The sequence below is a fragment of the Salvia splendens genome, chromosome 1 (assembly GCF_004379255.2).
Source record: "Salvia splendens isolate huo1 chromosome 1, SspV2, whole genome shotgun sequence".
In the NCBI taxonomy this organism is placed as follows: Eukaryota; Viridiplantae; Streptophyta; class Magnoliopsida; order Lamiales; family Lamiaceae; genus Salvia; species Salvia splendens.
The window spans coordinates 38,574,591-38,596,607 of NC_056032.1; the positions used below are offsets into that span (position 1 = coordinate 38,574,591).

The window sequence follows — 22,017 nt, forward strand, 5'->3', positions numbered from 1 at the left end:
GATATTAGGTGTCAATATCTCATTTACTAATGATATAGTATCTACTTTGACTAAGCACCATCACAGAACTTTAAAAAGGAAAGGTCATGAGTTCAATTTTCCTTTTAAGTACAGTTTTTATATCCCGCAAATAGTATAATAAGAGACGTTTAGTTTGAAACATTATATCTTATGATTGAATATGTATTATGTTTTGTTAATAAGATTAAATTTCACAACTTAATTCTAGATAAATAATCATATAATAATATGTTATAGTCATCTCCCTTCTATTAAAATAATCTCAAATGGATAATCACAGATAAATGTGTCATAGCAACCGAACGACAACTAATTATACATTTTCACCCACCTTGTATGCTCATACTCCCTCCGTCCCGCACTACTCGCACATTTCCTTTTGGGCACGGAGATTAAGGATTGAGTAATAGACAAAGTCAACAATTACGGCTGTAGGTATAAATTATTATTAAAAATGGAAAGAGTGCAAATAACTTGGGACGCCCATAAAGAAAATAAGTGCAAGTAGTGCGGGACGGAGGGAGTATAATATTTTCGCTAATTTAAGTATACATTTTCACACACCTTGTATGCTCATATAATATTTTCGCTAGCTTACGTATGATGTATCAAGTATGATATGGTATATTTATAATCTCATGTGCTAATATAATGGTTCTAACGATTTATGATATAAAGATGGCGAGTGATTCTGCATGTGCGTAGAATAGCATCTGCGTCCAAAAAATAATTTTGGTAATAAACCATACAAGTTTTAATATTGATAAAGTAAGAGAGATGGAAAGAAGAAATAATTAAAGTATAGTTAGTAAAAAATGAGATTTATCTCATCAAACTATCAAAGAGAGAAACTTATCATAAATAGACACATAATGATTTTGATGGATGAATAAGAAAAAACATAACTATTTTTATTGAACGAAAGTGGTACTTAAATTTTTTTAAATTAATGCTCAAGATTACTTGTCTGAATATTGTAACTAAGATTCATAAGTCAAGATTAATCACAGGAAACAATATCTCGTAATTCAATACTCCGTTCTTCCCAAAAATAGTCTATTTTTGCTCGTCCCACAAAATTTATTTCAATCATTTTAAAATTTTCGCTTCTACAGAGTGAAGTACTATGTAACATATTTCCATGAATGAAGGAATCTCAACTTCATTTACACACCAAATTCCCTTCTAAAATGAAACGAATCTGCTGATATTATACAGCAAGATACTTAACATAACATAAATACACAGCCTACAATCCCTTCTATATTCTGCAAATTCCAATTTCTCAGAATCATAAAAGGGAGAAAAAAAAGCTGGTGAAGCAGTAGATGCTATGTTGATCTAGAGATTGCTTCTACAGATTCTGCATTGGGATAGGGAAGCATCGGGCTAGCCTCACGGCGTGGGAGCAGCCACTGCTGCGAATGCTCGGCTGAGATCTCAGATGATTGTGGCGTTGTCGGAGGAGGCGCCTCGATGGATTCCTGTATCGAGAGACGACAAACTGGGCAGGTAGACTGCTTCCTAAGCCATGTATCTATGCAGCATAGATGGAAGCTATGCCCACATTTTGGCATAATTCTCAACACTTCTTTCTCTTGATACTCTGACAAACAAATGCTGCATCTGCAATTTCATAAATATTCAGTTCAAACACAATCTTCTCAATCAACTATAATAATAAACACCAACTTATTACTACATATCAACTCACTGTGTATTCTCCATCGAGCTGAATGCTTCACGATTGAACTTCATTGTAGGGATTGCTGCAACGACCACTGGTTCAAGGCCATTAATCCGATGCTCTGGCTGCCAAAAACCACACACCCGAAGAAGCTGTTATAATTGATGATCACTAAGTTGAATCTTCAAGAATGCAATGGTGATAGAAACCTCATGCCTCATCTCCATATGAAAAAAGCAATCTACTTATTATAGTTTGCTTACATCCCATCTCCTCAGTTACCCTTTTATGCAACTTTCAAAAGGGGCAAAGACAAGCTTAACCAATATAAATGAGGAATAATTGTGCCTAATTAACGAACTTTCGCTCGATCCTTGTTTAGCACATGAACTTCCAATTATTCAGATTTTTCAGTCCAAAAAAGCACACAATGACAATGTAATCTTAATCAAGAGATTCCACAGAAAACACACATTCAAGTTAGGATAAAAAGAGATGAAGCAATCACACGAGGTAAAAAATCACATAGTTTTAACTAAGCAGCATTAAGAGAAACATTCAATTACCCTAAATCCACAGCAAGAGCACAAGGAAATTGTCAAGATTGCAATGATCATAGGTATCACACACCAACAGTTATCTAAAAACCAAGGAAAACACAGACATACCAGCTCAAGATCGATTCTTGAATGCATCTCCAGCATTTGCTGCGCCTCCGAGCGGCGGAGGCGCCCACAAATGAGTCTAGTGCAGACAAAAACAATGAAAGTTGCACTCATTCCAAACCCAATAATTGTGGTGATCAGATTCATCCCAGACCCTAACATCACACCACCTATTTTCTTCAAACAAAACAGGGTGCAATTAACAAGAATCCTAAATCAAGATTGCTCTTTTCATCTGAAAGTCAACTGTTAGGTGAGAAATCACCCCCCAAAAAAAAGAAAATCACACATGAAGATTTTTCAAGAAATGGGAGAGGAAAAAAGGTTGTATTTCTGTGGGAGCCAATGAGGAGACATTACACATCTTTAGAAACAGCAAGAAGAAAGGCCAAATGAGTGAATAGACAAACAGAAACCAATAATTATGCACCAGAATAAATTATAAAATAGAACCGTCCAATAAAATAAAGACAAGTTCACCAGGAAGTCGGCACTAATCAAGAATTAGAAAATGGGGATCTTCAGTTATTTAATCGCTTGGGATGAGAATGAAGAGGTGCAAACAAGTCTTCCTTCCTTCCTTCAATCCCCTATCCAGATTTGTACACTTGCATTTTTCCAGTAGGGCCCACTCTCTGGGACCCACTGTCTTTCCATCGAACAGTTGGTGATCAAGAATCTTTCTTCGGAAAATGGCGGCTAAAGGGACTGTGTGGAAAAGGTCATTCTTCTGCGATTCAAATCCTCAGTAAAAAAAGTAGGTGACATAAACATACAATTTTATGATTTTATCTAATTTTCATTATTGGATATGGCCTACAATGGGCTCCTTATTTGAATTGTCTAATTTAAAGCCTCATACCCTCAACTATCTCGTTTCTCAAAATAAAAAAATTAATCCACATTTTTTCAAAATTTTAACTTCAATTATTAGAGTATAATCTCAAATTTAACTATTTAATTAACCTTAATTGTATGCTTCTGCTTTTCAACAAATCTATATATTTATACAAATATATAGAGTATAATTTATTTCTATTATTATTATAATAATTTTTAGAAAATAAAAATTGAATTAGTTATATGAATAAATTATTTTAAATAATAATACTTTGAAATTAATTTTTAACTGTGGCACTTGGCATGCTCCGTATGCTCCCATGTTGTACACTTTGGAGTGCTCGAGCAGCATCAAGGCGTGTGCAGTGTAGCCCACTCAGCCGCAAGAAAAGAAATAGTACCTCAACCGAAAGAAAAAAAAAATACCAATATTTAATACTAGCTCATATGCATATGGCACTATTGCACTTCTTTAATCCGCAATTTCAAAACACATATTGATAATACGATAATAGATGGTAAAGGGCATATGCAACTATATATGTCACTAAATTAGTCTCCCCATTAACTATTTGTGTCATACGAATACCTTTTTTATGTGATCATCTCTAAATATCGGTACCTATATCACTAAATTAGTCTCCCCATTAACTATTTATGTGTCATAAGAACACCTTTTTTTGTGTGATCATCTCTAAATACCGGCACCTAAAAGAAACTATATCAACCTTAAAAAGTAAACACACCAAAATACATTATAAAATTCATATATTTGACTAAGACCTAGATTCCAAATCTATGATTTATAGCAATTGGTTCAAGTCTAAGTCAGCCGTTGGCATTCGCGTATAAGAAGATCAGAATTTGGTTGGTGGCTGATAAAGTTAAATTTTGTTGCGTGCTATTTGGAATGATCATTAAGCATTATTAATTGAACCTAATTGTGTGGTAACATGTGGTGTTTGACCTATATATTTTGAAACTGGATTTTTCATAGTAATTATACAATATTTTTAATTATCAGTGGATGGATGACATTGTTAACATAGCAAAAAAAGTGTGTACTATAACACTATATGCTGAGCAATTAATAAACACAGTGGCGAAGCCACGTTGGGCCCCCCATCAATTTTACTTTTATCGATATATTTTATATTTAAACTAAATTTATATGTAGTTGAAGTAGCGCAGTTGGTTGGAAACCAGGCCTACTGTCCAATAGTTCGCAAGATCTTAATAGTAATTTTGGACCCCCATCGTAAAACTTATGGCTTCGCCACTGAATAAACATGAAATATAACGTTTTTTAAGTACTAGAAATGGTTTCTATAGAAGCAACCCAAGATTGATGTCTACTTCACCTCAGCCACTGAGCATCCCCTCCTCCCCCCTCATGTACCACCTTCTGCCCTACATTGCCTGCCATCTCCCACTCTTTTATCTATATTAATACAAATTTATAGGATTCTATTTTAAAACCAATTAATTATAGAACGAGTGATCCATTATAAAAAGATTTCACTTCTTTTTATATTTCATCGATCTGTCTACATATATAATTGCATGTAGTCCTCTAAAACTTATGGCGGTAAGCCCAATCATGTGTTCAAGGCCTCCAAGCCCAAATTGTAAAAGTTTCCTATTTTCAATTTGGAGGATGAGTAATTGGTCAAATTTGTTTGTCCAAAGCAAAGCATGTGATATGTATGTGTTAGGTACTTAGGTTCATTAAACATTAGACTTTAATATTTAATTAGTTATATGAATAAATTAGTTCCTCGGCTAATACTTATTCCTACAATCTCAAAAGTTGAATTAATATTGTGTCGAAAGAAAAAGGTTGAATTAAAATTAGTAAATTACTCCATGTTCCCACAACGTTCTTGTATGGGGTACACATTGGATATCCTCACTTTTACTTTTCACGTTAAATTTATTAGTATTTCGAAATATCTTCGTTGATTTTTCCCAAAGAAATAAAAATAAAATTGCTAGCAGACAAAAACAATTTAATCTCACACGCAAATTGCAAGCTATGTGGACCGTTGGATTAATCGATAGATATCCTAAAAATGAAAGCCATAAAAAATTTGCGCTTGTAATTTTTCTTGTTTTCTTCACATTACCTATTTCTTTTATAAATAAAATGAAATTGTAGAAAAGAAGAGGACCAAACACGCCTTCATCTCCGCCGCCGGCCTATTATCTGAATTAGGGCTGGCAAATCGTGCGGATTGGGTCGTTATCGGGTCAACCTGATAATGACCTAACCCAATAAGGCCTAACATGAACCCGACCTGTTAAGGAAACTGTAAATCCGAACACGAACCCGACCTGCTACCTTCAAATCCGAACACGACCCGCACCCGACACGAACCCGTTATCGACACTATATAATATGGGTTGACACGACACGATAACAACCCGAACCTGATATTACACGATTAAAACCTGATATTACACGATTAAACCTTAATTTTTAACCTAATTTACACAATTAAAATTCATTTTATACTATTTAAACCTAATTTATAAAAAATTAAAACATTAAAGTAATATATATATTTTTTAAATAATAATAAAAATAATAATATTATTTCTTAATGGGTTACCCGTATCCGACCCGCATCCGACCCGAACCCAACCCGAAATTATCGGGTTCTTAATGGGTCAACCCGATAAGGACACAGATCCAATAAGACTTGACCCCAACCTAATAATTTCGTGCGGATTCGTGGCAGATTATCGTGTCGTGTCGAAAATTGCCAGCCCTAATCTGAATCATATTAGCAAACATTTTAAAGGGGGGGAGAGAGGTGAGAGTTTAGAGAGAGACAGAGCTAAAAATTTCTGTTGTGGATTTCAAGAGAAAAGGTGTGGGCACAATTCCCTGTGGTAATCAATATCTTTCAAGTGTGTGTCTCTACGTGTAGCGTAAAAATCTGATGCTCTGATTTTGCGTAGATGATTTCTAATCTTCCGATTCAGGCACCAAATTAGGGACCTTTTTGCTGTTATTGGATTTTCCGTGGATTGATTCGTGTTTTTTACTTCAAGGAAATGAAATATAGATTCGTGTTATTTGAAGCCAAGTGTTGTGTGTTGTAATTTCCTCTTCCTAAGAGTGGTCAGTGTTTGCCAACTTAACAACAACAAAAATAGAGTAGTCAGTGTTTGAATTTCTGCTGGTTTAGCTATTAGCTTAATTCTATCTAATTGTCTGTTGAAATTTGGGGTAAAAAGCTGTTGAATTGTACTTAGTTATGAGGTTGATGCAATATGTATTGGGAAATTGGGGGTTTTCTTTATGTGAGCACTATTCATTACTAAAGAGCTCATCAAACATGAGAAGTGTTGGCTGTGAAATAGGATCATGTGATTTTGTTGTTTCTGATCACACTCAACAGCATCATAATATCATATTCATAAGTTAGTCTAAGTTAGTTGAATAACAAGAGCTGCTCGCCTGCTCCCGATCTTGAAGGCTGAAATTACTTGATGCCCTAAGTTATTGATTGCTAGATTGTAGCTCTATTGCTTTATTGTTTCCTTACAATGGTGCTTGTGCTTCACTCATTTTGTGACCATGAATTTGGGTTGGAACAGTTAGTCGTGTGTTACATGCTCCACATCTTGGTATTCTCTGTTGAAAAAACTTTTACATGCTAATATGCTTCTCATTATGCCATTGAACAGTAGAATATGACACTAACCAACCTGTAACTTATAATTAAACCCAGTATTTTTATTGATTGATGTGGCATCTCAAAATTTCAGCTTCAACAAAATAAAACATGAGTTCACTGGATGTTGCCAGAGCAGAGCTTGCCCTTGCTGTTTTATATCTGAACAAAGCTGAAGCAAGGGACAAGATATGCAGGGCCATACAGTATGGTTCAAAGTTCTTGAGTAATGGAGAGCCTGGAACAGCCCAGAATGTTGACAAATCAACTAGCTTGGCTCGAAAGGTTTTTCGACTGTTCAAGGTCAGTTGTGAGGATTTCATTCTTTAGAATATACTACTACTATTTTTCCCTTTGAGATATACTGCCTTTTACGTATAACCTTAAAAGTTTCCAATATATATCCATTTGGCAGTTCATCAATGATCTTCATGCTCTTGTTAGTCCAAATGCTCCAGGAACTCCACTTCCTCTGATTTTGTTGGGAAAGGTAATCGTTCTTTTTGTATAGAAATCTGAACCTAATATTATCTTGTATATTAGTACAACTTATCTCTTTTTTTGGTGTCTATTTCAGTCGAAAAATGCACTCTTGTCCTCTTTCTTGTTTTTGGATCAAATTGTGTGGCTTGGTAGGACTGGCATCTATAAGGTATGCTTTAAAACTTGCCTAGTTTGACAGGTTTGGTGAAACGAAAGATCATTTTATGTAAGTAGCAAATTTTACTATGCAGAACAAAGAACGCACTGAATTGATTGGAAGGATATCTCTGTATTGCTGGCTCAGTTCTTCTGTTTGCACCACCCTTGTCGAGGTTTGCTCTTGCATTGTCTTCTCGCTTCAACTTGATATTACTTTTGTTAAGTTTTAAGGTTTATCAATACCTGATGTGCTTATTTTTGTTTTCTCTTCAGATTGGGGAAATTGGAAGGCTATCCGGATCAATGAAAAAGTTAGAAAAAGAATTGAAGAACACTAATAAATATAAGGTCTGCTTTTGAGACACCTAATAAATTTAATATGGCAGTTTCAGGCTTGGATTCTAGTAGATATTCTTTGTGCTTATTCTTCTTGGTTGTGTCTCCACTGCAGAATGAACAATACCAAGCTAAGCTTCAAAAATCAAATGAGAGATCACTTGCTCTTATCAAGGCTGGCATGGACATAGTTGTTGCTGTTGGTTTGCTTCAACTGTCACCCAAGAAAGTTACCCCTCGTGTAACTGGTGCTTTTGGATTCGCCAGCTCTCTCATCTCCTGCTACCAGGTATATATCTGCCTTTTAAATTGATTCCAATTTCCCTTGTAGTTACATTGTGGTGGTTTCTGAGTGTTTTCTCTCAACGTAGTTTTTGTGATATAACAAATCTTAAAAATTTCATGTCTTGTCATAAACCGCTTGATATGTTATTTTCTCTTACATTTGTGTCTACGGTATGAAATCCATTTTTTTGTTGGACAGTTGCTCCCATCACCACAGAAGACAAAGACTACTTGAAGGCTGGTTTAGGTTTAAGTTTGTGATAAAAACTTATGTCTTTGAATTATACATTGCATGATTGTAATCCTTAGTGTACGTACTGCTCCCAGTGTCGTTCGCTTTGTTGCAAACCGGTTTATGAATAATGTATGCATTGACCTATTCTGGTTTAGGCCAATGTAATTCTCAGAATCTAATAATCTCTTGATGATGGTGATGATGATGATTATGATGATGATCGAATTGGGCTCAAATGGCATTTTGAGAATCATAGTTCATCCCAACACAGTAGGATTGAATTTGTGGATTCCAGAAACATTCTTGAAGAGGGTTGGAGATTGATAATATATGCCTGTGTTAAGGGAAAATTGTGATTTAGTTGTAGGCATATTTCTATCCGGTGCTTCTTTCTTGCTCAATCTCAACTGCTTTCCATACAGGCCTCGTGTATTGTTCCAATCTTTGAGTATTCTCCACATTTTCAATATAAATTCTAAAGCCACTTTTGTTTCAATAAAACTACCAACATTTTTTTTATTTAACTCATGAATGGGTTCTTAAATAGACTTTGAATAGGGGTGGATAAGGACAAAAAGAAGGTAGAAAAATGAGACAGGTTTAATAAATATAAAAGGTTGTTGAAATGGGACTAACAGTGTCTTCTTCAGTTTAAGACACTGATCTCTATGTGGATTCTGTATTCATTACTGCTATAGACAAAGATGAAGCTTCTTCTAAGTTAGGAATCACACCAATATTAGTATATAGCTTATAAACGCATCTATGTATATATAATATTCAGGAGGAATCACCACATTCTCTTTTGTTGATCTAACCATATCGGTAATACTAACACATAAAGCAACAAAGATATTTGAATATTAGTGGTCAGATGGTATAACCTCTATCTCCACAACATCACCATTCGAAGACGACCTAATTTCCTCGACTTGTCCTATCTCCATCTCTGGAGTAGAAGAGGGTCGGTGGTCTCGTTTCACATAGTGGCGGATTCTTGAGCAGGCATTGGTTCCCAAGTCTGCAATCCTTTGATCAAGAGGGGTCTTCTTGTGTAGATGGAGTGCCAGTGAAACAATTAAGCATGTCAGTGTTACAAAACCCGTGATGGCGAAGAGCACAGAGAAGCTTCGCAGTGACACTCTCGCAGGTGGGGGGCTACTACTGTCGGGACCCACACACTCAGGCTTGGGCAAGTACTGCTGCTCAAGGTTAGGAATAGTGCCATTTTCCGTCAGTTGAATAATGGCCCGGGAGATAGCAGCCACTGCAGGAAAAGCCTTGGGGAAGGCCTGCCATTCACAAACAGATACCAAATGATGCTATGTTTCATATACTAGGAAAAGACTCCTGTCAAGACGTCTGCACGGTGCATCTAGAAGGATGAAAGTGTGAACGATTATCATTAAGAAAAATGACAACTACCATGGAGACGTCCGTACACGAATTTACATCTATGGTAATATGAGTTGAAAGATAGCTGCACTTACAAAGGCGAATCCATCTGTGCGATAGACAGGTTTGATCATAACGTACTTGCCACACGCTTGAGATAGTATAACCTTAATGTGGGGCAAGACATCGCAGTAGGCCGATATACCATTGTTTTTGCTTCCCAGGGATAAACCTTGTTTACAACCATCAGCAGATGTATAATTTTTTAGTTTTGCTTGATCAAATCCCAACTTGATCAAGTAGTTCTCAAGAAATGAACCATCCTGATACCCAACATAGTCTCCGTTGGCGATAAGTTGCTCCACATTTGTCACACTCCCTAGGAGATTTGCAATCGTGAGCCTGGAAGATAAACTGGCAGTGTAGGTTGAGCTAAGCAGATTTGCTACAAAAGCCCACGTCACAAGAATCAGACAAATCAAGATGACTTCGATCCGTTCTCCTGCAAGCAAATGATTATGACAAGGACTAACCACATGAAGCAAAGTAAGAAGCAGGAAATGTAGTGATATATCATTACTCACCAGGAAAGAATGGCAAGAGGCAACTCATGCCAACATTTTGACTGAGCGACTCCCTGGAGCTTTGCATGACCCTCTTTGCGAGAATCCATGTAACCATAGCGGTCGAGATGTAAAGGATAGCAGTGGTTATCCACAGTTGTATAGTAAGGGGATGTAAAAATATTAACACATCATTCTCATCCTCATACTTGATGGGAACTATACAGGCAACACCTCCTTCTGCGAATGGCATAGTGAAATCCGCAAAACCAGATCTGTCAGAAGTAATGGTGATATCTCCAAGAGCACCATCATAATCTTTCTGTCATCACCAAGAATTTTTTAAATAAACAAAACTGTGGCCAAAGTATTGCTAAGTACAAAAGTGACATATTCACTGAAGAACACACCTGTAACGAAACTTGAAACACGAGATCATTGTAGCTCCCATTTCTTGAACCGTCAGGCTTAATAAATGAATATGGGACAAATTTGTACGGTAGAGCATAGGGCAATGCATGCATGACAGAATCAAACACCTCTTTGTAGTATCCACTGACTGTTGTTTCATCTGTTCGATTATCTGTCTTCACTTGCAAGAAATCGTTGAAACCAAGTTTCTCTGGCACTGCGATTCTTAGTTGTTTACCTTTTATCGGAAATTCCCAACCTCTTGGCGGTTTTATTGAGTCTCCGGGCCAAATGATACTCCTAAATGTTGCCATTGAGGTAGACAACGGGGTCCAGGTTCCTACAGGTCTCTCTATGCTTCCGACAACATTAACTATCTCGAATGATGTATGCTTCAACTGTCCTTCAACTAGGTTAAATTCTCCGGAAAGTCCACTGAACCTCGTACCCAAAAATGCTTTGAGAAGCTCGGGACCTGTTTCTGAAACTCTGTAAGTAAAAGGGCTAGTGAAGTTGGCACTGGTTTCATTCTCAGTTGTACTTGAACTTGACCTACTACTCCCAACTCTTTCAGCTGCCAGACCGAGAGCCCACAGAGTATCATACGCCCAAAGACCAAATACGCTCATCTCATCCTGATTCATATCAGGATTTTCTTGACGAATCATCCTCAATCTAGAAGCAAAGGAATCGAGTTCATTAGATTTGGGGATTAGAGGCCTTGCACCAAGAACCCCTTGCATAGCCTCAGCAACATCTGAACTGAACGAGCTGAACTGATCCGTCATCTCACTGGTAATGATCCATACGTATCCTTCAGTCATCATCCCTAATTCTCTTGCTTTTAGAAAAACTCTGGTTCCGAGAAATTGAGTCATGTGCACTACAAAAACTCGTGTCTGCATGGTCATCATTTTGTAAAGTTCATTGCTTATAAGTTCGTCGGTGGCTGATATGGGAAGCACGCTTCTATATGGAACACGAGCATTGACATCTTGGAGCGCATTAGACAGATAAGGGATAATGCCATTTCCAAATTCCGTGTCCTCATAGATGAGCACAACCTGTGTCCACGAGAACGCTTTAATTATGGAAGCAATAGCCTGAACTTGATTGGCATCACTCTGAGCCGTCTGAACAAAATAAGGAGTTTGACGAGCAAGGGAGGGACTTGTTGCAGAGAAAGATATAATTGGTACATGAGCCTTATCTCCCAACTCCATCACAAAGTTAACCTGTGCAGACTTTTGAGGACCAATTATGGCATCAACTTTCACATCCTGCAGCAGATGAAGAGCTGCAATGCACAAGTAGGAATACATCAAATTGCAGTGAACAATGAAAAGATGCAATGATCAGAATATTTTGGCAAGCGAAAAGTTGTCACATACCAGCAGCAGCAGCATCAACAACGCTTCCTTTTGAATCTACTGGATGGAGAACCAGTCTAGTTTTGTAGTCTCTATGAAATGAATAGAAATCATCCAGCGCCATTTTTAAGCTTCTCATTCCTATACGCCCCACAGGTGAAGCCGTTGAATTCAAATCAAGAATCACGCCAACATGAAAATGAATAGAACGTGCAGCAAAAGACTGTGTACAAAAAAGGGGAAGCAAGACAAGTGCCACAAACAAGTAAAAGGAACACATTGTTTTGGAAGACTTGACAACGATCCTTGAATAACTGCTACATACTTATAAACAATATAGCACCTACAAGATTTGTTAATGGCGTAGAAATTAAATTGGTTGTACTCGTCAGCTTCATTATCATTAGAAAATTCCTTGCATTTTCTCCTTATTTAATAATACTCCATGTATCAAGGTACAATTTTTTGGAAGACTGAACATTTCCAAATTGTCTTCCAATTAATTTACTACATCATTGTCCAAGAACCAAAGCTTAGATTTTAAGTGACCAAATCTTGAAGGCATATAGGAGTATTACTATATAGACACAATCAAGAGCTGACATCATGAACTAAGATCTAGTATTTTACTAATATTTTTTTCTGTTACATTTACTGAACTGAAGAGTGAAAAATGCAACCTAGACTTCACAAAAGCGACTTTTTTAACCAACATAGCAAAACCGATAAAAAAAATTTACCTCGATGTTAAGGTTCCCACCATGGCCAACAGTTGCTAAGTTGCCAACTGCAAAGTTCGAATGTCAAACTAAAAAAATCAACTAATAAAACGCATAGTAGCACATATAGGAGAGCTTGATCATGGACTACAAGCAACCTCTCAAGATCATGCAGTCTATATCCAATCACAATTGAATAATAGTCGCCCATCTTATCTACTCATTTAAAGAATTTTACAGTTAACTCCTCAAGAATTCGTTTCTGTTGAGTAATAAATTCAAACAGATGACCTGCATCTTTGAACAAGTCAGTTTGTAAACGGAATGTTAACAACTGAGGAAACTTCAGGGTAGACTGGCTTCACACCAACCACCACATGAATTCAAACCCTAATAATAATTGCAGATTAAATTTAATTGAACCTAAATCAAACATAAACTTCATATTCAAACGGAATCCTGTTGCTTGTGGAAAAATCTATATACACGATTTACCAAATTGTATTAGCTCTATTCCTTGGAATAATTCATATTTTTACGGGAGTCGGTTTATAGCAATATTTGCAATTAACATTCGAAATGCACACTTTGGTGTGGTAATTGTTTCCACTTTCCATTGTATTGCATGTAGAAAAATGATTTTACTTCATCAACATATTTATGGGTTCTATTTTTAAGTAATTAATAAAGTACTGTACTACAAAAATGAGGATGAGTTATAAGTGAAAGATTGTATAAAACACATTGATTGCTATAAGGTTAGGATTGTAAATTTGTAATTTTAAAATAATTCCAGCTTAATTAGTCAACAAACGATTAACTTGCAACTGAGACTGAGTACAGAGTAGAGATGTTCTAAAATTTGTTGACTTGGCTGTACAATTTATAATTATTCTTTCATATTGTTTGATAATTAATTAAGCATCTTAATGGATATTGATAAAATGAATAACTCCAAAAAAAATTTAAATTGCATGCACCTCCAATTTATATTAATATATATGTGCTTTATATTTTTTTAATATTCAAAAAATATTTTGAATTAATAAACATAATTCAAAATTTATCAAAATATATTTACATTTCCATATCAATATACTATGGGATATTGACATCTAATATCATGGAACTTTCAAAAAGTTGGGTTTTTTCCACGAACTTTGAAATTGGCAAATAATATCACGAACTTTACCCCGAGTTTGTTATTTCCCATCAATGAAAAAATTCCCACAAATAATATTATGATACGAATTTTTTTTCGTAATTTCTCGACAACAATTTTGAGAGCTTCAAGTTTTTCAATCTTTGAAGATAGTTTTTCTTGAAGCACACCCTCCAAAATTGTTCTTCAATATATTAAAATAACATGATTTTTTTCATTCGTGGGAAAAAATAAACCCGGGGTAAAGTTCGTGATATTATTTGTCAGTTTTAAAGTTTGTGGGAAAAACCCAACTTTTTGAAAATTTCATGATATTAGATGCCAATATCTCATATACTATATACTACAACACATTCATATATGTTCAATCATTTTGATATATTATCATAAGTAAAATTTTGAACTACTATTGTTTGATCATGGTTGAGTATAAGTATATTCTTAATTAAATACTAGTATTAAATAACATATATATGTGGTTTATTTTTTTTCTCATTATTCATTGGAGGGATTTTTCATGATGTCGTGTGATTTATATCTTTAATATTTGTTTAAGTTTATAGTACTATATTATAGAGTAATTAACAGATATTAAGAACAGAAAATAAAAGGTTAATATCCATCTTTATCTTTTAGTGTGGTTAGTCTGATGCAATAGTCTGAAATCTTAACGTTTAGGACTAGGGTAGAAATTTGTTAACTCAATTTTTAAAACCCCATTAACATGTAGTACCTGATTAGCTTGCAAGTTGCAACTCAAATTGAGTTGATCTGAAGATTGATGAGCCGACCTGATTGATATCCCTATCAAATAACTTAGTTTGAGAATAATAATAATAATAATAATAATAATAATAATAATAATAATAATAATAATAATAATAATAATAATAATAATAATAATAATAATAAACTCCACTCATCATGGGGTCAAAACATGTCTATTGATTTGAGATCCACGAACCGATACTACAAATAATCTTGGTAGTAAATAATAGTATAAATTTTAATGTAAAATAGTAAAGTATAAAATAAAATTTAGAAAGAAAAAGTGATTGAAGTAGTATTATTGGAAAATGTGAGTTAATTGATTAAAGAGATAAATTCATCGTAGAACTAATTTGATGATCAAAATTGCAGTTCAGCTCATGTAACTAAATAAAGGCGTAAAAAATTATTTAAGTCGTGCTCAACTGCTCATAGTCCTAAAATATCAAGGTTTTTATCTGTGTTCATTGTCCAAACCACGTGTGTAATACCATGCAACATGTCGATTTTAAATTATAAAATATATATATATATCTTGCAAATCAATCACAGCGAGTAGAGTAATTATAAATCTTAACACATAGATAAAACTGTACGAAAGCTAATAATAGAAAATAGAAAACGTCACAAAGGGAGTATAAGTAATTGTTTATTTGATAGAGGAGTAACTAAAAATTATTGGAGTAAATTCAAATATTTGACTTCCATACTTGAACAGTGAGATAGATATACAACAAGGAAAATGCCGGCCAGCTGAGCAAACATAATTCTACTAAACTTATTTGTAAACTAAGCCTTAATTTCTTAGCATACCATGACCATATTTGGATTATTTTAATCTGTCTTGTTTGACGCTGTTTTCTAATTAAATGGATTTGGCTTTCTTCTGTTAATTACATTCTAAATTCCATTTTTTTATGTGTAATGTACTACCTCTTTTTTTATGTATTTATTTATGTCTATGCATATACATATTGGTCAAAAGCAAGATACAGTAGGCAAGATTATATTATCTTGGTTCGTGTCTAAGTATAATTACTACCTCTAACCGCCACACGGTGCCATCCGCATGCTACATGTCAAATACGCAACAACGAGAGGTCTTGAGTTCAAATCTCGTACATAAGCTTAATTAAATACAAATGCATACAAGTACATTCCAAGCATTCGAAGTTCTGTGCTAAAACAGCAGATGAACTATATATATTTAGGTTATTAATTTGTTTAATTAGTTAATTTGCTTGCTTTATTATTGAACAAAAGAGGAACTGTATGTTTGCGACTATATTTATATTGCTAAGGAATGGAATAGCATATTTATCGTCTGAGAATCTAGTGAAGGCGACGCATGTCTATGTCTTTGTCTTTACCATTAATTACTACTCCGATTGTGAACAAATACTCCAAAATAGAAGTTTCATGACTGCAAGCAAGGACGGAGGTATTACTATTAATTACTTGAATTTTATATTGAAACTCATATTGTTAAAGACTATTCTTCTTGGAACAGATGTAATACTAATAAGCAATCTTAATACTGCACTTTTTAGAAGCCTTTGTAGAACTATGAATTTAGATGAAGCAAATCAAGGTTTAGTAGCAAGTAGTAACATCATTTTTTTATCTGGCTTGACATAGCTACCTGAAAAAATGAATGTAATGAACCGTATTTCATGTTGTGTGGCATGATATGGCAAAACTTAATTCATAATGCTCCACACAGCAATAAGGAAATCTTGACTAAAATCTCAGTTTTGTATTTTTTTCGTAATGCTATTTCATGGTGTACTAGTTTCAACCTCGTTACATGTAAGCGAATGTCTGTCAGAATTCACAAAACAAGATTACAGACATTTTCATTACTGGAGCAACAACTTAACAAGGTTTAATTTATATGCAACACCTCTTTTACGGTTTTAATCAGTCTTCTTATCTGGTTCATCGATTGCAGCTAATCTTTCGACCAAGGGTGGATGTGAATAGTGGTAAGCAGAATACCAAGGGTCAGTGTTCATGGACGATAGATTCTCCTCCTGTCAAACATCAACAAAGATGTAAGCTTCATGGTCTAGAGACACAAAAGAATAATGCATCCCATAAGACAGCACACAGATCAAAGAGACTACAACGGATTCTACTTCAAAACTAACAAGGGCAATGGTAGTACCATCATAAATACTTCCGACTTCAGTATACACACATCTCTATAATTTTTTTGTCACGACTTAGTTGTAAGTGCAATGCAACAGAAACCCAACAACAAATTACCTGTAGTTTGATAAGACCAGCTCGTAGAGGAACAGCATAACCAAGCTTCTTGGCAAAAGCATCAGCCTTCGGAGTGATACAACACATCAGTCTCAGTTGCTATATATTTATAATTACTATCAATTTAGCACAAAACACAAGATTACCAGGAACTCAAAAGCACGGCTCACAAGATTGAGTAAAAGGCTCACAACATGTTGGAGAGGTATCACAGTATGCTGCAGTGACCCAAAACCAGACACAATAATCAAATTCAAATTGTAAAAGAGTGTGCTGCCACGTATACAATTCAGCATCAATAAACAACACAAAATACAATGTAAAGGGAAAACACATGCTGGTTTTGGTTCATTATTTACATGTGCATAGCCATGTCAATATGCTTAAAAATGACACTGTAATGCGGATAAAGCACATAGCTCAATTAACAACATGAAGTTCATGTGCTAGCCAAATTACACAAAAGCAACCAGTGCACATGCAACCCTAAACGATTCAGCTCATACCTGAAATATGATAAGGCCAATAAGAACAGGCTGTGTATCAAACCCAAAACTTTGGAAGAGGTCTTTTGAGTTTCGAACAAGAGTGTATCCCCCAAACTGCAACAATGTCAGGATCTGCATTGCCATTTACCATTAAGCATGAGAAACATATATGCACTAAATTATCAGATCAGTAAAAATGACTTAAATCAAAATATTAACAACTCAAAAAGGTTAACAAAAAAATCTCATCATCTATGGCAATTTTCCAAATAAATGGCCACACAAAATACTTTAACCGCAATTCCATCTAGAACAGCTAACATACCTGAACTGCAATGAAGGAGTACATCGTATGATTTAGCTTCCAGTGACCAAGTTCATGAGCAATTACAGCAACAACTTCTTCCTCATTCTTACACTACATAGAATATGAAAAGTGGGTATTCAGAAACATTCCATATGTTAACACAGAGTCTCAAGTTCTCTATGTTCAGTTGGCAGCTATATACTACAGCCATGAAACAGGACTTTGGCATGCATTTAACTAACACAAATAAAAACAATAGTTGCATACTCCTTACCTGTTGTATTAACGTGTCATACAGGACAATTCTTTTGTTCTTAAAAAACCCATACATGTAAGCCTGCAGAAAAATGTTTACAAGTGAGTCTTCATGAGCAGAAAGGAGTGGTAGAGCCAAGAGTGTGAGAACAAATGCAACCCCAAATCACTATGACAAACGTAGGACAGGTGAAGTGAAAAAACATTGCAAACTTGAAATTAAGTTATTGCATTGCCCAGGTCCCCTTGCAAATTAGAAATTCTTCAGTTTTTACAGACTGGGTCCATACAGGACATGGTCATCTCTACATCTTCTATTCCACAGTTTATATCTTATTTTCATAATTAATAAAGTTATATAGGGTTACATAGATGGGCCAATATGTGAGGCTTGTTCGAGAGTTCTAGGTAATTTGGTTTTTTGTTTATCAATATAGTCATTCAAAGTGACTGGATTGTTATTCAATACTTAGGCAGCCAGAAACGCAGATCCGCTTTTATCTTGGGCTGGCACTTGTGAAATCTTTTTTGTTTGCTTTTCTTTTTCATTAACTGATTTCTTACCCAAACCCATGCATTTACGATTTACCAAACTTATATCTTATTATAAATAATATCATCTAAATAGCTATCAAATAATGAAACCTGGGTATCACAAATATTGAGTTAACAATTTAATATGTATAATACAGTTCGATATCCAATTATTCATAACCTTTCCTTTCATTCTCTCCCTTTAGAAACCCATAAGCCTAAACATCATTGAGTTTTTCCATTGAAAATATAATCAAAATCATACAACATCGCAACACTGTATACGCAAACTATTCACAATATAAGATATCATTCATATGCTTAAGCAAGTAATTACATTCAAAGTTTTGATGAAATACAGTACTTCAAAACATAAACAGTTCCTATTCCTATAGCCCTATAACAAACAAATAATCAAAATAATACTCCCTCCGTCAACAAAATATAGTCTTGGTAGTGGAAGGCATGGATTTTAGTGCAAAATTGGTAAAGTAAGATAGATAAAAAAGAAAAGTGGTTGAAGACTTTGAAGTATTATCAGTGAAAAACGGGACTCAGCTCATTAGAGGGAGAAACTTACCATAAATAGAAGTGGACTAATTTTGGTGGATGGACCAAAATGGAAAAACAAAACTATTTTAATGGACAGAGGGAGTAGAAGGTTACAAAAATGAAAAACCAAAGCATTACTCACATTGCTGTGACTTGACCTTGTTGACCCATCAACAACGAACAACTTTTTTAAGGGGAATTTGAGAGATGAAGCAAGATTCTCAATCTTGGTTCTGAGTTCACCCTCCGGAAGCTGCTCATGTTTTAGACAACATTGATTAGCAATTTATATTATTTTGCGTTATCAAAAGAAAATGAGATATTGCTATTACATTAAACAGCATTTGAATTACTTACAGGAGTGAACTTGTTGAAAAGAGGGGCAATCAGAACAGGATAAACAGTCATCATTATAAGGGACACAATTAGCATGAAGCCCCAGAGATATATGGCCAAGTAAGGACCTCCTTTCTGCAATGAATCACTTGAGAATGTTATACAATTCACCACATACAAATTCTTAACATGGAAAATGCAGAGAGAGAGAGAGAGAGAGATGTAGAAAGGATATCAACATGTAAAGCATTACTGTGCTGCCATAACTGACTATTGCCGGTAGCTTAGAATCTATACAATCTCTTAAATATAATCATGTACAGAAGACAGAAGTACCTGCACTATAGTGATGATAGCAGCTACAATTGGAGGACCGATCACTATAGCTAAAATAATCCCTTTGATCATGTCCCTAAAGAATAACAACAGTGTTTGCTGTAAAATAAAAAATAAATTAATCACGACAAATGTATTGGTAACTAAGCACAACTAAATTAAAGGAAACTGTAGAAATCAAGTTGATATTAAATTGGAGTACGGATTATGACCGAACTATCAAAGTAAACTACACACCTTGTTGAAACCATGGCGGGCCTCAATGACAAAAGTTGAGTACAAAGAAAATGGTAAATCGGTTATCTGCAGGAGAGATAGTTAGTTAGTTAGGTACCAAATTGTTACAAAAATAGACCATCATTTTGTAACTATTTACAGCAATAAAGAGCCAAGACATGTAATATTTTGGTAGATTATGGCAATCTTAAAACAGTTCACAAATCCACCATGTAACCATTTGTTAGTCTGTGATAAAAAATAAATTGAACTCATAAACACACCTGTGACCAAAACATAACACCAGCTAAAAATGCAAGAGTGTGTATTATCTCATTTTCAGCATTAAAGCCAGCATACACCAGAACCTCTCCACACCTCTGTGGTTAACAAGAAAACAAAAAAAACAGTAAGACAAAGAAACAAAGTAAGAGAACAGAAAGTCAACAACCACCAAACAAATAAAGATGGCACACTATAAAATGACTCACCTTCCAAAACCAGGGCAATATGCCGAAGTACAAAATTGCGGAGTCCATGAGTATAGTTACAAATTCGTGCACAAAATGGAAATTGCTGAAAATAACCATTTATAACCAAGACACCCAAAACACAACTGGTTAGTTAAAAGAACAGATGCATGTTGTTAATATGAGTTTTCAAATGACTGTCCAATGGTCAATACCTTTTGTCAAGACTATAAGCACGCGACTTTTCAAACTTTTCTTGGCTAATTACTCCTACCAATGGCTTTGGCAAATTTGGCAACTTAAGAGCAGCATGCTGCCTCAAATCAAGATATGTCTCGAAAATGTACACCAGTATCATAAAACCTGGATCGAATAGAAGCCAAATAAGGACTGACAAATCCAAGGAAAAATATACAGTGGCATAACCCGTAGCTAGTGGCAGCTAAGTGTCGCCAAAAAGGGGATGGTAATGTCATCCTCTTCAAGCAAAACTAATTCAAAATATAAATAACCACAAAATCACACGAACGCATTTCATTAGCATTCTAAACAGAGAGGGAGCAAGAGAGAGTTTTAAAAAATCCACTCTAGTTCAAGAACCATGACATGAAGCTCAAAATCTGAAAGTAGCAATAATCAATACTATAAGTAAAAACCCTAAGACTTACTCAACATCAATCAAAAACGCACAGTATAAGAACATCAAACAGAAAATGGGGGGAAATAACTGTTCCGATAAGGAATTAATCTTTAAACCCTAATAAACCTCATAATACAGATAAAAGGGTCAGTAACCGCCAAACAAAAGGGGAATCAAGTCAAATCAAATAAGAACGATCAGTGATATACATGTGCAAGTCGATAACCGAAATAGGCAAAAGTGGGAGAGAAACCTACCGACGACCGCCTCCATGTAGGGAAACGCCATGGCGGAGGATAGAGAAAGGGGGGATTTTCCTAATGCAAATGAGATTTTCAGAGGGCAAGTCTGTTAAATAAAATATTTATACTGCCAAAAAAAGGACCTAGAAATAAGAAAATGTTTCGTACTTCAATTGGCTTTGTCGTTCATTTACTACTCTCTCTCTCTCTTTTATTTTTTATTATAAAAGTAAACTACGCAAATGGTCCCTGAACTATACCTTTTACACGCCAATGGTCCCTGAATTTTAAAAATATCGTGGATAGTCCATGTATTAAGGGATAATCACATTTTTTATACTTTTTCACTTTTCAGTCTAATTTTACACCAAAAATACCCCCAAAGCTTGGAGGGCATTTTTGTCCATACAAAAAAAACGGTCATTGTCACACTTTTGCTTTTCAAAATATGCAGGTGGATGTGATTTGGAGATACACTTATATATTTTTTGTCCGATTGTATATAGGAATGAAACAAATATGTAATACTCCATATACCAAATTATATACTATATTATTTAGTTGTGAAATATTTTCAAAACTCACAAAACC

General features: G+C 35.0%; 4 protein-coding genes across 7 annotated transcripts; 1 reads left to right on the forward strand and 3 right to left on the reverse strand.

The window, feature by feature from the left end:
- Positions 1–1,143: 1,143 nt before the first annotated feature.
- LOC121799977 (RING-H2 finger protein ATL67-like) lies at positions 1,144–3,109 on the reverse strand. Its single transcript, XM_042199519.1, has 3 exons — positions 2,377–3,109; positions 1,736–1,833; positions 1,144–1,647 (listed from the first exon to the last, which is right to left on the reverse strand). Exons 1-3 carry the CDS (start codon positions 2,533–2,535, stop codon positions 1,353–1,355), a joined length of 552 nt encoding a protein of 183 aa, XP_042055453.1. The 5' UTR covers positions 2,536–3,109; the 3' UTR covers positions 1,144–1,352.
- A 2,855-nt stretch (positions 3,110–5,964) lies between these two features.
- LOC121749827 (peroxisomal membrane protein 11C-like) lies at positions 5,965–8,573 on the forward strand. 3 transcript variants are annotated; one of them, XM_042144490.1, is made up of 8 exons: positions 5,965–6,087; positions 6,991–7,199; positions 7,312–7,386; positions 7,474–7,548; positions 7,631–7,711; positions 7,812–7,886; positions 7,990–8,163; positions 8,359–8,573. In XM_042144490.1, the coding sequence occupies exons 2-8, from the start codon at positions 7,008–7,010 to the stop codon at positions 8,392–8,394; spliced, it is 708 nt and encodes a 235-aa protein (XP_042000424.1). In that variant the 5' UTR covers positions 5,965–6,087; positions 6,991–7,007; the 3' UTR covers positions 8,395–8,573. The 3 variants fall into 3 exon arrangements, with proteins under 3 accessions (XP_042000424.1, XP_042000416.1, XP_042000429.1); XM_042144482.1 differs by having other exon boundaries at positions 5,978–6,108; XM_042144495.1 differs by lacking the exon at positions 5,965–6,087 and adding an exon at positions 6,202–6,340.
- A 566-nt stretch (positions 8,574–9,139) lies between these two features.
- Positions 9,140–13,019, reverse strand: LOC121749813 (glutamate receptor 2.9-like). Of its 2 annotated transcripts, XM_042144471.1 has the most exons (6): positions 12,874–13,019; positions 12,155–12,274; positions 10,763–12,060; positions 10,374–10,674; positions 9,885–10,291; positions 9,140–9,686 (listed from the first exon to the last, which is right to left on the reverse strand). In XM_042144471.1, the coding sequence occupies exons 2-6, from the start codon at positions 12,270–12,272 to the stop codon at positions 9,258–9,260; spliced, it is 2,553 nt and encodes an 850-aa protein (XP_042000405.1). In that variant the 5' UTR covers positions 12,273–12,274; positions 12,874–13,019; the 3' UTR covers positions 9,140–9,257. The 2 variants fall into 2 exon arrangements, with proteins under 2 accessions (XP_042000405.1, XP_042000397.1); XM_042144463.1 differs by lacking the exon at positions 12,874–13,019 and having other exon boundaries at positions 12,155–12,451.
- Positions 13,020–16,518: 3,499 nt separating this feature from the next.
- On the reverse strand, positions 16,519–21,585 carry LOC121749848 (CAAX prenyl protease 1 homolog). Its single transcript, XM_042144503.1, has 14 exons — positions 21,442–21,585; positions 20,760–20,907; positions 20,566–20,650; positions 20,359–20,454; positions 20,096–20,161; positions 19,859–19,957; positions 19,544–19,657; positions 19,329–19,439; positions 18,120–18,182; positions 17,864–17,956; positions 17,557–17,670; positions 17,197–17,268; positions 17,051–17,116; positions 16,519–16,815 (listed from the first exon to the last, which is right to left on the reverse strand). The coding sequence occupies exons 1-14, from the start codon at positions 21,470–21,472 to the stop codon at positions 16,699–16,701; spliced, it is 1,275 nt and encodes a 424-aa protein (XP_042000437.1). The 5' UTR covers positions 21,473–21,585; the 3' UTR covers positions 16,519–16,698.
- Positions 21,586–22,017: the final 432 nt, after the last annotated feature.